At 36.5% G+C, this 16980-nt stretch overlaps 2 protein-coding genes across 3 annotated transcripts; both read right to left on the bottom strand.

Moving 5' to 3' along the window:
* Positions 1 to 1169: 1169 nt before the first annotated feature.
* Positions 1170 to 9786, bottom strand: LOC116290432 (uncharacterized). Of its 2 annotated transcripts, none has more exons than XM_089028946.1 (6): positions 9521 to 9786; positions 5980 to 6402; positions 5587 to 5669; positions 4364 to 5225; positions 2738 to 3143; positions 1170 to 2170 (listed from the first exon to the last, which is right to left on the bottom strand). In XM_089028946.1, exons 2-6 carry the CDS (start codon positions 6398 to 6400, stop codon positions 2164 to 2166), a joined length of 1779 nt encoding a protein of 592 aa, XP_088885072.1. In that variant the 5' UTR covers positions 6401 to 6402; positions 9521 to 9786; the 3' UTR covers positions 1170 to 2163. The 2 variants fall into 2 exon arrangements, with proteins under 2 accessions (XP_088885072.1, XP_088885071.1); XM_089028945.1 differs by lacking the exon at positions 9521 to 9786 and adding an exon at positions 8519 to 8678.
* A 488-nt stretch (positions 9787 to 10274) lies between these two features.
* On the bottom strand, positions 10275 to 16964 carry LOC116290406 (palmitoyltransferase ZDHHC6). The gene is made up of 12 exons (XM_031697429.2): positions 16794 to 16964; positions 16218 to 16542; positions 15770 to 15861; positions 15264 to 15420; positions 14252 to 14389; positions 14031 to 14084; positions 13514 to 13591; positions 13135 to 13215; positions 12423 to 12464; positions 11603 to 11748; positions 11077 to 11117; positions 10275 to 10984 (listed from the first exon to the last, which is right to left on the bottom strand). Exons 2-12 carry the CDS (start codon positions 16440 to 16442, stop codon positions 10875 to 10877), a joined length of 1164 nt encoding a protein of 387 aa, XP_031553289.2. The 5' UTR covers positions 16443 to 16542; positions 16794 to 16964; the 3' UTR covers positions 10275 to 10874.
* Positions 16965 to 16980: the final 16 nt, after the last annotated feature.

Here is a 16980-nt window from a genome sequence, read left to right as displayed (position 1 = left end):
TCCAGTTCTAAGAACTGTGGTGTGCTATTGAGAACTGACCACTCAAACAAATATGTTCCAACCTAATGAAAAGCACCCTAAGATCCCACTCTTCAGTCCAATAAACTGGGCATGACACATAAGGCTGCGCTCATAATGTATTGCAGAGGGAGGAGGTGAAAATTTGAAATGTCCAGAATAATTTTCAACACCCCCCCCCCCCCCCTTAAAGTCATGCAAAAAAATATGATCCCCACTAAGCAAGGCTTGTAGCTTCTTCCAAAAATTGTGCATCCCCCTCTTTTTCTGATAAAATTTGCCCATCCCCCCCTTTTTCCTATCAAAATTTTTCCGATCCCCCCTCAATTTCACAGGCCCCCCCTTTGCAAAGCATTATGAACGCAGCCTTAGACAGGCAAGACTACTCCCAACCCAAAATTTAATTTTTTGGGGGAAAACAATTGATCCTCTATCACTATCTATCAAATAAATAAATACTATCTTAATACTACAAATCTCAAACATGCAATGTTTTATAAATATTACTATAACTCTCAAGGTAAGGCATATGATTATTACATAATTCTAAATGCCAACAGATCAATAAATAATAATATTCTATTGAAATTTAACTTATGTTTAAATTAGATTGACACAAAAAGGTTTTGATCTACGAAGTTTGAACTCAAGTATCAAATGCCTGATTCTTGATTACTCATGCAAAAAAGGAGTGAAAAAAATTAGAAAAATAGAAAAAATAAATGCTCATAAAAAGTAGGATGGCAGTGCAACTAGATGTTTAGCCCCACCCCTTCCCCCGACCCCCCCCCCCCCCCCCCCCAATAGACCCATTTCGAATTCCAAATTACCACTGTATTTCTTGATTACAGACTCATTTGCACAGGGCTAGCCTTGAGTTTGTGCAGAATATTCATGTGTTCCAGTCAAGGTCCATCGAGTTTCAAAGTGTTTGTATTGTTGAAGTTGTGCATTCTTTACTTTACTGTTGGTATTTGTGAATATTTAAACATAGATACGAGGCTAACCCTGTGCAAATGAGTCTGTAATCAAGGAACACAGCAGGTAATTTGGAATTCGAAACTGGATCTATTTGGGCTGCTACACAGGCTACACCAGGGCTGGCTATGTGTGTGACTCAATAAGGCTATGAATCCATAACAGTATAAAAATTAATGTTCAGTTCTATTTCACCTCATAAACATTGTTAGAAGGGGTGAATAGATAGGTCTACGGATCTTTGGATTTTGCAACTTTACATTTTTTGGTCTGCATTTCAGTTTCTGCTCGTTGTAGAGTTAGGATTGCAGGTCTGTGTGTACACGGTATGCTCTCTTCAGAAATGTTTTATGTTTGTTTTTGTCAGCTGAGACAGGCAAAGCAACTGTCAAAATGTTTGCGGATCGAATTTGCAAATTTTTTGTGTGTGGATCTACGGCTTTGGGTTATACACCCCTATTCACACCCCCCCCCCCCCACCCCTGACAAAATTAAGACTTCGTGATGACAACGCATGCTACTGCATTGTTGGAGCACCCTAACTTCTCCCTCAGAAAATTAAACCCATTGCCACTTGCTAAACAAGACAATGTTGCAACAGGTAAATGGGAAACAGCTGCTAATGTCAATCACAGAAAATGCTAAGCTGTGTAAAATATGAAGTAAATGGGAACCATGGGAAGGTACAGGGGAATGTTAGATTTGATTGACAGCAGTCTAACTTCCCCATTTACTCATCACACTTGCACTGAAATCCGAGAACAATGTACAAACTTTTCGGTGATCATAACACAATCCAATAAAATTTATACCACATAATGGCTAATTTTGTTTTTAGTCCTATTCAGTGAGAACTAGCATATGCATTGAAGAAAGCTGTAATGTAAATTAGAAAGGAAGAAGTGCATTTTCATTTAGTATCCACACTAGTGGTTGGATCAGTAATTTTAAGTGATTGCTCATCGACAAGGTAAGGTGTAGTTGACCTATCTCTAGCCTATGCAAATGTAAAGATTTATCTACTGTAAAACCAGAGGGCAAAATATTCTTACGGCAGAAAAAAAAAAGGAAAGTTGAAGGATATCTGGATGGCTTGTCTGTTGTATTTCCAGGAGTAGCTGCCAATAATGCTTGTACTATATACAGCAGCATGCACAACTTATATTTTCAGCACCTGAAAAGTAAAATTTTTTAAATGAATGGTTAGTATTATTCAGTTTTTTCTCTTACAAATAAATAGTTTATTTACACAAAAGTCAGATTTATTCATGGATAAGTGTGGTTTACAGTTGGTAAGCTATGTGAAAAAAATTGATAGGATTTAGCAATGGCATTTCCACAGAGTGGCTCTTCATCTACTGAAATGTGAATTGGATATTTAGAATTAGATTTTTGCAGAAGGAGGAAACAGCAGAGAATCTAAAGAAAAACCCAGCCAACGCAGCCACAGTTCGAGTCCTGCCGGTTTCAGTGTTGTATGTGAGTAGAGTAAATTGTTTGTTGGTTCTCTCTTGTGCTTTGAGGGTTTCTTCCCGGTTTTCCTCCCTCCTCAAAAATCAAGAATTCTAATTCGATCTTGGGCTTTCACTCAGTTGGAGCCTAGCTCTGTTGTGACAGTCTCACGTTGTGAATAAAACAGCAAAAGCTTAATAGATTTTTAGATTTTAAAACAGTTTTGTCCAAGATTGTAGTATAAAATGAAATAATGGTTATAAAACAAAGAATCAAAAGCTGAACTTACTGTGAGATCTTCAGCTTTGCAGGTGGTTGGCCTTTCCTTCCACTGATTCTCCACTTCTGATATGCTTCTAATTTAACCAGCCCTTGGTGACCATCACCAGATGATTTTCTTCGCTCCACTTCATGATCACCAGAAGATTTTCTTCGTTCCAATGGTGCTGCTGGCTCACTGTTAATACGCTGGTGATTCGGAGACTCCTTAGAAAGTGAATCAACTGCACCATCACTTCTGACAGAGGATGATCGTTCAAAGCTAATCTCAGAAAATGCTGCTTTAATTTCATCAGGATGAATGCATGAGTTTTTATTCAGATTTATAGGAGTTATAATTTCTTTCTCTTGCTGTGAGGGTTTTTCTTTTTTTGATAGTTGTTTGTTTTCTTGAAGAGATGACTTCAATTCTTCACCTAAAACATGAAATACAAACATTTTTCAGTAAGTACTGTACACTGTAAACCTTTCTTTTACTAATATAACAACCACAAACAACATTTTCCAATAAGCCTGAAGTGAGATGACGTTTTACCCCCGACTCTATACCATAATAGTTTTTAAAATTCTTTCATATTAAAATTTTTGATTCCTTAGAGAATACAGGAACAATAGTCGTAATTAAAGAACAAAAGCAGTGTGAAAAGGATTATGGTCTAGAGACTGGGGGTAAAACGTCATCTCACTTCAGGCTTATTCCATTATTCTTACAGCACCTTCATAACATTAACTCCTACCTATTTATCTAAAATTATCTAATCAGGGCTAAAAATAATGGGAGTTCATCTCTGACAATGTCCTGGCCTTGCCAGGACTAATCAGTTGGCCTTGCCAGTCATTTTCACCAGTAGAGTGAAGACATTTAAGGAGGTTGGAAAGTGTTTTGTGCCTTCACATAACACTTACAATTATGAACTAAAAAAAGGTTAATATTGCTATAATATGACAGCAAGTAAACCCGGAATGCAAAAGACTACAAACCAAAGACCACAATGAACATGAAAAAATGACGTCAGACGTTGCTATGACAACCTCAGAACCCTTGGTATGCCATCAAAAATGCTCATTTAAAAAATCATAACTCAGAAACTGGTGAATTTTTTTAAAAAGCGGAATATTTAAAGTTTGTATCGTAATCTTCTTTTTGGCAAAAAAAGACAAAAATCTGTACATGTAATAGGAATTTCGTAAAAATCAATAAAATTCATTTGGAATAGTTCCCTCTTACAGAATTTTTTAAATTTTTCCTCAAGTTTTCAAAAACATAAACTAAAGCCATATGCAAAATTTGAAGAAATTTCACCACAGAGTTTTTGATTTTTTTCAGTTTGAATATTGAAAATTTATAGAGCGCACGCGAGGTCAAGAAAAACCATTTCGAGCCTCCTTAACCAGTGAAATACGTACTAAACTAACACACTTTAAATGACCCTAATTCCATTGTTTTCTTCTGTGTCTATTTGACTATTACTCGTTGACTAGTATTTTTTGTTTCACAAGTTAAATGCCTTCAGTCTAATGTTGAGCCAGAGCTATGACTGATAACTAATTTACCAGTCATCATGACTGGGGAATCACCAGCCATCATTTCTAGCCCTGCTAATATCTATATAATAAATATGTAGTGTCTAAATACCTGTAGAGACATCAATGATGCTGTCAGGAGCAAAAGCCCAAGGATCGTGGCTCACTTCATTTGTAGAATTGTCACTAAAGTAAGCAGACGATGAGCTCCGGCAAGACTCATTTTTATAATTCCCAAGTCCTCCTGGAAGTGGGGGATCTGCATCCAAGACCCATCCATCTTCCCCTGCATCATCAAAACAACCTTCTTCATTCTGGTACTTTGAATCTGATAGTGCCCAGGCATTGGAGTCATCGAAATTATTTTTCAAGCTTGTGTTGATTTTTGACGATGTTGCTGTACAGTCTGAATCACTCCCAAAACTATGCCAGCTAGAATCTACTAAAGATTTTGTTTTTGACGGAGGAAAAGAAGCTGTGAAGTCAATGGAACTGGAGTCCCCTACCCCTTCGTCCTGATGAAAATCTGCATACTCATCCACATCATTAATGTTGTTAAAATTTGTTGTCCTTTTGAGTCCACCTAAAAACTGTGCCTCTGTAGCTGACGGCACATCATTATTTGACAATGCCGAAGCATGTTTTCCTTTTTGAACAAATCCTGTGAGATCGTCAATGTAAGAATCTTCTCTCTTGGTGAGGTCACTCAAGTGACGTCTTGTGTGTTTACTGTGTGTATTCGGACTGGGTTGGTAATATTCATCATCTGAGAAGACAGCTCTGCTGTCAGGTGATGTGCCCCTGTAATTTGCAAGGTCTTCCTCTTCATGCGCCAGCATGCAGTCCATCTCAACTGCAAGCTGATCTCTTTCTGCTTGTATAGATGATACTGTAGATTCAGCATCCATTAATTGCCACTCCAGGCTGGAGATTTGTTTGTCTTTTTCCATGAGAGTAATCTGTAGTGTTTTGACCTGATCAGAAAAAAATGTTATAAGACGATGACCCTGTAAGGGGTACTAATAAGAGTATTATCTTTCATAGAGTATTATCTTTGCAATATGAAGTTAAAAGTGAGCATCGTTAACCCAAATTTCACCTGTCAGTGAGGTTTGCGTTAAGCCTTGAATGATGATCAGCCAAGAGTCTGCCAATTCTCAACAGACAATTGACAACTGGTAATAACTTCACTTACTAATGGGTACAGTAAATAGAATGTTGGTACATGTTAACTGTTAACATACTGGCTAATACCCTAATTATAACCACACAATGTATTTATCATACAATATTGAAATAGCTTAAGAAATTAAATTGATGTAAAGAGCTACCCACTTGTCTCTCAGCTTGTGCCTTGTCTTCCAATGCCTTCTCTGCATCAAGGCTTGTTGTGACCCATGATGGTATTGCTTTTGTGCCTACAGTAATATTTTTTATCCAGAAAAAGAAAAAAAAAGATCAAAGACTGTATTTAATATGAAATCTTAATCTATTTCATGTTACAATGTAGAAGTGTAATACTCTTGGTTTTTAAAAGGTAAAAGAACATATATCCAGTAATCTAACCTGAGAAAGGAAATGCACTGAATCTAAATCTAGTTGGATTTACCACTCCATGGTTGACGGCCTAACAGGTTTTGCAACCCTCTTGATAAGGCTACTGATAGATCAAATTAGACTACATGTACACCACCCTTGGTTCCCTAATATTATTTGACATGGGTGTACCTTCATGAATTTTCACATCAGCCATCAACTGTAAATTCACTTTTCTCAACTCGCTGATTTCCTGTTCATAATCCCGAGCTTTTTCTAGAGAATTGGTTTCCTGTAGAATCAAGCGTTCTTCAAGGCAGCCCTTTTCAAAAGAGAGTTTCTCACATTGAATCTGAAGCTGTTCAACTTTCCCTCTCAAGCATTCTACAGCATCAAGAAGATCTTCGACATGTTCCTCCATTAACAGGTCCACTTCTCGTGGGGTGTCATCACAGTCGTCAAACTGACCAGCCACACCTGCCATGGTCTTTAGTTTCAAGGGATCGGCATGGTTATCCTCTTGCAAGGCTCTGTCGTTATCCAATGATTGAAGCCTTTCATGAGAACTGTTTATTGCAGGGCTGCTATCTTCATTAGTAATCCCATAAACCATTCCTGTTATTCACAAAAATATAGGCAACTTAATATAAATAAATATGGTGTTTAAAAATGAAAAAAATTCAGTCCAGCCTTTATCATATTATTCCAAATATATAGTAAAAGCACTAAAAGTGTGCAATAGATTGCACTATTTAGCATTAATAATATTAAAGGATAGCAAACAATAGAATAATATAGAACTGACTATTTGGCACTACTTAGGTTGCATGCTTTTAGTTTTCGTACTCTAAAATTCATCTTTATAAATGAACAAACTCTTTCTAAATAAAATCAAAAATTAATGTTATATTACAGGGAGGAATAATTATTCAGGAACATTTTCAGTTTTTTTTCCAGTTTTTATCACACAAGTATTAGATCAGTGGTTACACTGAGTCACTAATACTTTAGGATTCAATTGCTGAATATCTTTAAGACATAAATTGACCAACAATTAAGAAACAAACGCCATGACCACAAGAATTAAACATTCCAATATCACACTCATTTATTATGGATTTTGCCAACATAGAGTTTCAAAAACCAACATTAAATATAGCATACAATTCCATAATACACCAAAATGCATGGATGTGTGTATATGCACATATACGAGTTTATAAGAGCCCTTAAGCATCATATCAATCATACCTTTCAAGTGCATACTCAAATACATTACTTTAGTTTACCAGTAGAGCATAAATTATACGAAACTTTTACTTATACAACAAATATATTAGTACTCCAGTTTCAAGTTCTCTTTGTTAGCCTTAATCTCGGTTTTGTGTTATAATAATCAGCTATTCAACCAAATCGTATTGTTCCGTAGTATGTACATTCCTTACTATACACTAAATCTTAATAAAAGAAAAGAACACATTTGTACACAATTGAGGCTAGACAAAGCAAAGGGGAACTTGAAATAGGAGTATTAATAAAATAAAAAATAAAAAACATTCTAGGAAGTTCTTAAAAAATCTCTGAATACTAATTATACTAGGTTCTCAAGCTAGTTATATAGTATTTCATTGTATAGATAAATATGTATATATCAATATATAAAGTGTATATATAGCCGTTAATAATTTAAAATGTTTGTTATCATCATTAGTTGGACAACAAGGTTTCTGATGACGGATATCTGTTGAAATAATCTTTAACAGGAGCCAATATGAAACCTTAGATACGATCTAATAGGAGAAATCAAGTGCCTTGAAACCAAAGTAACAAATTAATTGGTATATGCGGATATCTTAGAGAGTTAGGTTACTCGTGGGGGATCAACATACTGTATCTACACAGAATGAAGCCACTCTTATGAATTAACCCATCTGAAAGCATTGTAGTCACGAATGAAAAGAAAAACATCACTAAAATCGTTCAATGAGTGGTGTGATTAGAGAAAAATACTGAGAAGTCTGAGTGTGTCATGTCGTATAAAGCGTCCTGTGGTTCGATATAGAGTAAAACCTACACTAAAACAAACAGATCTAGACTTGAGTACATATTTACGTAAAACCTTTCTCTTCGGTGCGAGCCTTGATAAATATATAAATCTATGTGTGTTTTCGCTCAGTTTTCACCTCCTTTTTAAATCAGAACAATCTTCTAGTTTTTCATCAATGAATATTTATATTTCGAGGAAATTAAAGGTAAAAATATCGCACCCATTGGACACGTTTCCTTCAGTCCTTCCTTCCTTCTTAATCCACCACCCTGGTTCATAATCACGTCTTTCATCAACAATGAATAACTATTCTCAGTAAATCGAGATTCCTCTATCAAATGCAACCCCAGATCATTCTTTATTTGGAACAAAAACGAAGTAAATATTGATTTTAGCTCAGAAATGAAAGCTTTTATTTTCACGTCCAGCGAAGAGTGATTAAACCACTACACCTCTACGACGTACGATTAAAAATATTCCTATCAAACTACTCGACTAAACTAAAAACCTAAGTACAGTCTTTAGAGTCTATGTATATGATATAATACAGTACCAATTTTGTAGTTAGTGTCTGGAAGATTTTTTTACTGTGTAAACAATAATCTTCAGGGTTGACAAACAGTGCGCCCTTGTCAAAAATCCAACACGACAAAGCCGAATATTTTACGTTTTTTGAAGACTTACCCTTAATAAAATCAGCCCGACGCTATTCCCTGTAGCAACTACACCATCGAGGTATGACCCAGCCTGGTTTTTAGTTCAAAAGAAAGCGCAAATTTCGAATTATAACTTGAAAAATCAAGGTTGCTTTGTGTACTGTTCTGTTTGGCGAAGAAGTATTTGTCATGTGCTCGCCTCAGTCCAATGCTGATGTGATCACGTGGGAGGTAAAGCTTCCCGCCATAAGAATAGCTCTCAAAAATAGCGGATATATGGATCACCTCTTCATCTCAGTATATTATTTTTCATTCCGTTTAATTTTTCCGTTTTGAAATTTCCTGTTGTAAAAATTAATGCCAAGATATACATCGACAGGCTTTTAAATACATAATTTTTCCGCTAACGGCTACCGATATTCAACTGAATAATTTGTTTGCGCCAAACTGAGTTTTTTTTCCTGCGCTCCTGAAAAACTATGGAAAATCTATAGTTAAAAAGTATCTAAAATCAATGGCTTAATATAAGGTATTATAGAAATAAATTAATTAAGTAACCAGCGGATGAAAAACGGCTTCTATTTTCCGTTTTCCCGCCACGTCGGTTCGGGGTAAAACTGACAAGTTTATACTGATAATATCTTTTCATAAACTTTACTAGTTTACAAACGTTTGCGTAAAGGAAAAGACTAATAAGATTGTAGTGTCGCCGTCTACAGAAAGTTTGTACTTTTATAGCGGTGCAATTCGTCTTTTATTTATCTTTGGTTCAGACTCGTGCATCCTCTGAAGGCAGGGGAGGGCCACAAGCATGACAAAACCATAGTACCGATTCACTGAACACAGCACTCCCTAAACTATGTGGGAGGACGGAAGGTGGGGTGGGTAAGCGGATAAGGAAGATAAGACAATATAAAAAGACGTCTTCCTTATTTCCAGCCCAGACAATGATCAAGTAAGGATCAAGAACGTTCGTGAAAATTCCGTACGAGCCTGGAACAGAAAACAGCATGAAATGCCTGACAAATACCTTTGAATCAGATATGGGCTTCTTTTTCGTGGTAAAAATTAATCCTTGCTAGAGCGCGACGCTGAGCAGGGCCAATCGGAACGACACGTCTTCATACCTCTTTACCGAAGATAAGCTCTTTAAAACCATTATTCTATGAACGTATTGCTATGTCTCGATAATGAAAAAGTATGCCAATAGGATAATCAAGGAGATAAGATGGCTCCATGTTTGACATCAAAATTAACGGAAAATATTGTGGTAAACTAACTACTTATCAAGCAGGAACTGTCAAAAATGCGAAGCAGGTTCTTCACTACGACACGTAATCAAAGATACAGGGGGGGATTTCCCTTTTGATTCCGGGATCGACAACACTTCGGAATCCACAACTGCGGACAGACAGAATGTCGAAGCGAGGCCAGACAATTACTATCCAGGCGGTTGAGGGTGCTTATTACCTCTATTCCTGTTTACCATTTATATGTAAACGGTAGGTGGACAAGAAGGGCGCATTGATTTCAACTTTTCTTCAACTTTTCCTGCCAGAGAACTGCAGAGACGACCTATTTCCTCTATTGATGGACTGCAAGCATTTCTAAGAGAGTCAAAAGACAAAAACATGGCGGCCATTGTGGTGCCGTTCACAATGGATGCTAATGAGAAATCTTTTGTTAAATGGCACCAACATGGCCGCGATGACTCAGCGTGCAATCGAAGAATATTACATACAACAAAATGTTAATGTGCAATATGAGTCCATCTGAAAATAATCTATGTAAAAAAATCAAAATTTATTTAAAATTTTATTCTATTTTTACAACTAAATAGTGCGTTCTGAGTGGTGTTTCCTTTGAATTTTAATGTTTTAAATATATATGTGGCATATCTTCTGCTACAAAAGCTTTCTAGAGCTTTGACGACACTACAAAAACTCTTTGCAGACTCATCTCAAGAGAACCCTGGCCCAATGATGGGGGCACTACTGATAATGGTCCAGCGAGCACCTACTAATGCTAATGGCCCAATCTGAGATTGCCCACATCTATAATGGTCCAAAGCAGATGGCAACAAAACCAGTATTGTTCGTTCAGTGAGAGCTGTCTTATGTCAATGGTCCAATTTAAAAGTCCCACATTAAAAATGGCCCCATAGCATATAGGGTGGTGCAGACAGTTGGTCCAATGAGAGCCCTTTTATAATAATGGCCCCATCTGAGAGTGCTCTGGTGGTCTTGTAATAAGTCATCAGTGAAAATGGGCTGGTGAGAGAGACCCAATGAATATGGCCCAGTGCAATTTGTCTCTTGATCATCTCATCATTTGAACAGGACCCTAACTACTGTACTTTCTGTTACTAAAAAGAGAGTTCTCCTTTAATCAGCCTTCTTTTCATTCCATTGTACGTCATTCTGGAACTCTGTCTCTCTGGTTACACAATGACGAGGAAACCACCCTTTAACTGATTGAAGATCAGCTTTGATGCCTGTAAGATAAAAAGAAGTAACCTAAATATTATAATCATGTTCACAGACCAGTTCTACTGGCAGAAATAGGTGATTCTGTGTTTGTACTAACTGTTCGTATGATGATTTCTCTTCTCACCATACATCCAGTACCTGGAACAATGAATAAAAAAAAAACAACCCAGAAATTACATTGTTGTGAAACACTATAATTAAAATATCCAAACTGAAAGCCTCAATATACTATATTCTTTATTCATTCATTCATTCTTGATTGATTGATTGATTTTTTGGTTGATTGGTTGGTTGAATCATTCATTCATTCATTACTTCATTCATTTAAAGTGTGCTTCCTTTGCACTAAGGCTGTGTTTATAATGAATGGCAGAGGGGGGTGCAGGTGAAATTGAGGGGGGATCGGGAAAATTTTGGTAGGAAAAAGGGGGGATGGACAAATTTTTATCAGAAAAATGGGGGATGCACAATTTTTGGAAGAAGCTACAAGCCTTGCTTAGCAGGGGATCGTATTTTTTTGCATGACTTTAAGGGAGGTGTTAAGAATTATTCTGGACATTTCAAATTTTCACCTGCCCCCCCATCCCCTCTGCCATAAATTATGAACGCAGCCTAAGACTTACTTTCTCCATCTTGTTACCATAACAACATCATTAAGGTCAATCTTCATACGAGCTTCGTCTGTCCAAGGAGTTGAGACACATGTGCATAACCCCTGGCGCCAAGCCAAGAGACTGCCATTATATGGCTTGATAACATGATACGGCACCTGAAAGAAGCATATATACTCATGAGTTAATATATTATTGCAGGTATTATCCACCTGCATAGACTTGCTCAAAGTCAACCTCTCTTGTCTCCTGCACTTGAACTGCACTTAACCTTCTATGTCTTTACAACAAGGATAGTTTGCATAGTTCCCTGCTAGCAGAGTTTCTCCTCTTTCCCTCCCTTATTTTAGGCGGGGAGGAGGGAGACTCTGCCGATGTAGAGCATTTCCTTTGATACACTGCCGTCCATGATTGCGGACAAACGGAACCAGTTTTAAAACTGGTTTTTTAACCAGGTACATGTAGTGCGCATGAGCAAATGTAACACACCGTGGCGCCAAACGTTGTTTGACAAGAGAGGCTGTCAAAATCATGACAGCGTTGCTAAGTTAGGCCATGCAGGTGCTACAAGTATAACGTCCTACATTGACAGAGTCTATTTTCTCACTCCACCGAAACAAAAGGAAAATAGGCTCTGCTAGCAGGGAATTTGTCCAGCAGCAGTTCCAGGAGAACATTTTGGGCAAGGGGGTGGGATCAGGACCACCAATTATCATCTCATTTTAGCATCTCTACCTCTTTTCTAGCCTGTCCCATTTTGAAAACCATGGTTCAGCCTTTGTCAGCTGGACTATAACAAGAGGACTCATAAAAAATTACTGACGATACTTACACTTCTTTCCCTCTTCAACTCCTTTTGCCATAGCTGTTCTACCTAGGAGATACAACAATAATTTTAAAAAATTCAATTTTTTCACATTATTAGTAAAACAAACTCACATATCTTGAGCCATTTCTATAGACCTTTCCCAAAATAATAATAATAATAGTAATAATAATAGATAGATAGATAGACACCTTTATTTAAACTTAAATAAAATAACAACAGGGTAGTCCAGTCAGTGGCAAAATACCTCTGCTATCAAAAGGAGCCCTGTTAAACATATACACAATAATAATAATAATAATAATAATAATAATAATAATAATAATAATAATAAGTGATTTTAAGTGATTGTATATATTATTAATCCTGTCATGCTGGTAGGTTACTGAAATTACGCCCTATCTAGCTTACCTAATTAGCATTCAAACGTGTTTACTGCTGATAATAATAACAATAATAATAATGGTTCCAAGTTAAGGTTGGACAGTATTTTATCAAGTCCATTGTCAGACTTGGAGCCAATGTTTTGTTGTTCACCCAAGAAAGTTTGGGAAAGGTCTGAGAATACAGATGCATGTCTGAAACTGAGTAATTTGTCAAGTAACATTAGTGTATGCTGCAAAATGAACCTTTGATTGTCTTACTACTCCAACTGCAAAAAAATCTTTTTTTTTTGCAAGGCTCTCGTGTCATTACTGGGTTTGTACTGTCAACTTACTGTAAGTGTATATTGATGACATCCACTGCGTACAGGCCATGTAATACCATCACCAAGATAATCCTTCCTATTCCATATTACCTAGAAAATAAAATATAACTTTAGCAAGATAAATGCCACAATAACATTGTTGCGGTTCACTGGGAAACTATAACCCCTCTCTCCTCACATATAATCTGTCCACCATATTTTGAATAACTTGCTTTATATTTCAAATATCAATAGCCAATGTAATAAATATGTTGTAAATGCCCCTCAAAATAGTAGAAATCACATTTCAAAGTGACTCAGTTTAAAACTTTTTGGTGTGGCCTGCTCCCAAACCCCTATAGGTTTTCTATTTCTTCAATACCATTAAAAGTATACGACATTAAAGTACCTGTTTAAAATTCTCTTTCCAGCCCAAGTTGTAAGGGTAGACAAATACCTCCCCTTCTGGTCTTGCTCTCTTCATAGCCTGAAGATCAATCAAAATATAATAAATTAATATTCTAATGATTTACTGTAAAATTCTTTTTTTTTTTTAAGAAATTAATTTTGTAGGTTAACAGGCTGGCAGGTGGGGGATTCCCTATCACACTTCACACTGAATTTCAAATGGTCAATGCTTTTAAAATGTGTGTAATATATCCAGTTCTGGATGCATATAGGAGGTTGCAAAGAAAAAATTTCCACAAAAAATAATCGTAAATGATTTTTTAAATGCTTTGGACTGAAAGACAGTTTGTATGTTCTAAAAAAAAGAGAGGTATCAAGAAATGTTTGAAAATGATTTTGACTTCCGTATGTGTGCGTATTCACAATCACTTGTACATGCATAGTCCATCTATTTTTTTCATCAGCCAATCGGAGCATACATTATATCATGGCTAGATGTCTGTACCCTTGAGGCTTACCTTTTCTACTATCCAGCATTCAATGGCTGTCTGATTCTCCCTTATACCTTTTGACTTAAAAACAATAACAAGATTTAAAACAACTTGGATATGATCTAATACTTCTTTATTAGTTGGGGGGGGGATCATAGATTTGAGTTTAATTGGACTACCTGTGGTGAACAATTCCACAGGAAGACCAATAAACGTTAAATTATCAAAAACTTGCTGTAAATAGATACCTGATAATATAATAATATTCCTACTGCTATAGTAACTCCTATAGCCATTCCAAAACAGAACATAAAGAGGATTAGATGATAGATACCAAATGACAATGTGTCATCTCTGGCATATCTGTATACTATTGGATCTGTTAACTGAAAATAGAAAAATAAATACTGTGACTTGTGACGATACCCAAACGTCTTTACATAACAATACAGACTAATTACAACTGAACCTGAGGTATAAATACCATCGACTGTGTCTCATTTTCTCATTGGACTCTGAAGATAACTTCAGCTCAGGTTGTCGAAACGTCAGTCACCAACAACAACAGTCTTTCTCATGACTACACTCACCCGGATGATCACATTTCGCACCAAATGAAAAATACATTGATAATCATTAATATAAACATACTATAAAGTTCATTATTAGAGTGGTTTTCATAAATCCATAAAATACACTTTAGCATATTTAGCACTACTTCACTCTCTAATTATTTTGTTTTCTATCGTGTTTATCAGACTAATACTTTCTAAGTAGTACACTTTTGTTGGTACTTTCTTTCACAGGTTAATGAAAACCCCTCAGACTAGGACATTGCACAAGTTGAAAGAGTTTTATAAAATAATTGGGATAGTACGCATACTACAAATGGTCGAAAACCATGTTTGATGAGGGTATCAAAACACGCTCACGACATCCTTAATAAATACATCCGAATAATACAATATTCCGCTACGCGTCATGGTTTCCTACGCCCCTCTCAAGTTCTCTCAATATCCCGCGTGTTTTGATCAGAGTATCAAACACAGAAAACTGTTTTTGATCTGTTAAATCAATAGTTTATTTCCCATGTAGTCTCACATTCAGACTGCCACTTCAGAAGGAAGTTACATGTGTATAAACAAAGAAAAAATATTTTTCATTCTCATTGCAATAAACTTGGCACTGTGCAATCAAGGTCCATTCACAGTTGAAAATTCTAATGATTTCCATGGCCAGATTAATATGAATAACTCATACCTTAAAAACTTGGTAATAAATACAGAATCCTAAGATGATAGCACAATGAATACAACCAGGAGGCACAAAGAACAGAAACAGGGTGAAACTCTTGATATTTTTGTGTCCAACACAATTATTAATCCATGGACAATGATGATCCATCTTCATCGCACACCTAAAAAGGATGTTTAAAAAACTGGTAATCATGTACTTTATGATCAGCAAACACATGTTGACGGATTAACATATGGCAGACTATTCCCTGATCATTGGTCGACAGTCAGCCAATCTTTGGCCATCTGTCATAAAGCTTTCAAAGTACCTTTGCAACATGAAATCAAAACAAAAATAAGATTTACAGTGTTGGTGAAGTGTCAACTGATGATCAGTCAACAGTTTAACAAGTGTTGATTGACACATGTCAGCTTGCAAAAATATATGCATATTTTTGTTGGACAGCAATTTCCTCAATACTAGGCTGTGACCATACTAGATATAAAGAAAGTGAATTATATCATCAATACCTCCTACATTTACTACAGTGGTGTGCTCTTGGTGCCTTGTAACCTTCACACACATGGCAATATTGCAAATATCGAGTATCCTCCTCGTGATCCTAAATCCAGACAGATAAAATCAAATCCATTATGATATCCAGCAAATTTCATAAGAATATGAACAACTACATTACTGATCAGGGTGTATAGAAGCTTTGCACCATCATTTGCACATTTATTTATTTGTCAGTCTGTCTGTCTGTCTGTCTAATTAATGCCCAGGGGTACTCTTGCCTGTAGGGATGTCATGTGCCCCTGCACAGAGCCCTCTGAATTCTGACCCTGTTCCAGGGTAAAATCGCTGAAAACCATACCCTGTTCTGGTATTGCAAAAATAGATACCCCGTTCCAGAGAGGAGAGAGCAGGATTTCACATGCCCTGTCCCAGAGCAAGTGCAATTTTCTGTGTACTTACAGGTATCCACTGGGCAGGCACATAACCAGGACCAAGCCATATAGCTTTCAAAAAGTTCATCAGAATTAGGAATAACCACGTCAAATAAACACATAGCTGTAGCATACTACCAAGGGAAGACCATGGTGGATATATCAGTGTCATACCATACAACCCAGTCAAGAATAAAGTAATTATAATGGACAGGGCCAAAATAGGACCCCAGTGACAGATCCTTTTTGCCATAATTTGTGCTCAGCTCCAAGGAGATAAAGTACTATTTAACTTGTTCTCATCATGATGGTGTTATACGAAAATTGGTTTGATGTAGTTGTAAGCTGCTTATCTGAAAGTAAAATTAAGTGACATTATTCAAGAAATCGTGAATTATCAAAAACGCCTCGACAACTTTGAATTTCGTAAGTTTAAGTACAGTTCAAGCTTGAGTATTCTTTAATAAAAGTTCAATGACCGGCTAGTTTAGGATGGGAGAGGAGCGAGCTGAGCTGAACTTGCATGACTGTGTACATGCATAATAAGACCTCAACCTATGTACATGTATTTGAAATATGCAGTCTAATATCTCAGAGATCTTACCTCCATTCACAGTTCAACTTAGAGATAACTCAATATACAAATAAAGGAACAGAATCAGTTATGTGGTCTGGTTTGAAGGGACCGGTAAAACACGCTGACTTGAGAGCGGAAACAAAATCAAGTCATCTTTATTTTGCCAGCTAATGTTTTGGAAAGACAAGTGCACAATGTACCCTGGGTAATGGCC

The sequence above is a fragment of the Actinia tenebrosa genome, unplaced genomic scaffold (genome assembly GCF_029948245.1).
Source record: "Actinia tenebrosa isolate PJP-AT-01 unplaced genomic scaffold, QUT_ActTen_1.0 PGA_scaffold13__45_contigs__length_12533684, whole genome shotgun sequence".
In the NCBI taxonomy this organism is placed as follows: Eukaryota; Metazoa; Cnidaria; class Anthozoa; order Actiniaria; family Actiniidae; genus Actinia; species Actinia tenebrosa.
The sequence above is the reverse complement of the archived record's forward strand: the minus strand, read 5'-3'. Positions and strand labels throughout refer to the sequence as shown.

Excerpts from the sequence above, each read along its gene's own strand:
- LOC116290432 (XM_089028946.1), bottom strand. The coding sequence starts at position 6,400 with ATGGTTTATGGGATTACTAATGAAGATAGCAGCCCTGCAATAAACAGT. Across the intron at positions 5,226-5,586 it reads AGGCACAAGCTGAGAGACAA|GTCAAAACACTACAGATTAC; the intron begins GTGGGTAGCTCT and ends TTTTCTGATCAG. Across the intron at positions 3,144-4,363 it reads CATCATTGATGTCTCTACAG|GTGAAGAATTGAAGTCATCT; the intron begins GTATTTAGACAC and ends TTCATGTTTTAG.
- LOC116290406 (XM_031697429.2), bottom strand. The coding sequence starts at position 16,442 with ATGGCAAAAAGGATCTGTCACTGGGGTCCTATTTTGGCCCTGTCCATT. Across the intron at positions 14,085-14,251 it reads GAATATTATTATATTATCAG|TCAAAAGGTATAAGGGAGAA; the intron begins GTATCTATTTAC and ends ATTGTTTTTAAG. Across the intron at positions 10,985-11,076 it reads GAGAAATCATCATACGAACA|GCATCAAAGCTGATCTTCAA; the intron begins GTTAGTACAAAC and ends TTTATCTTACAG.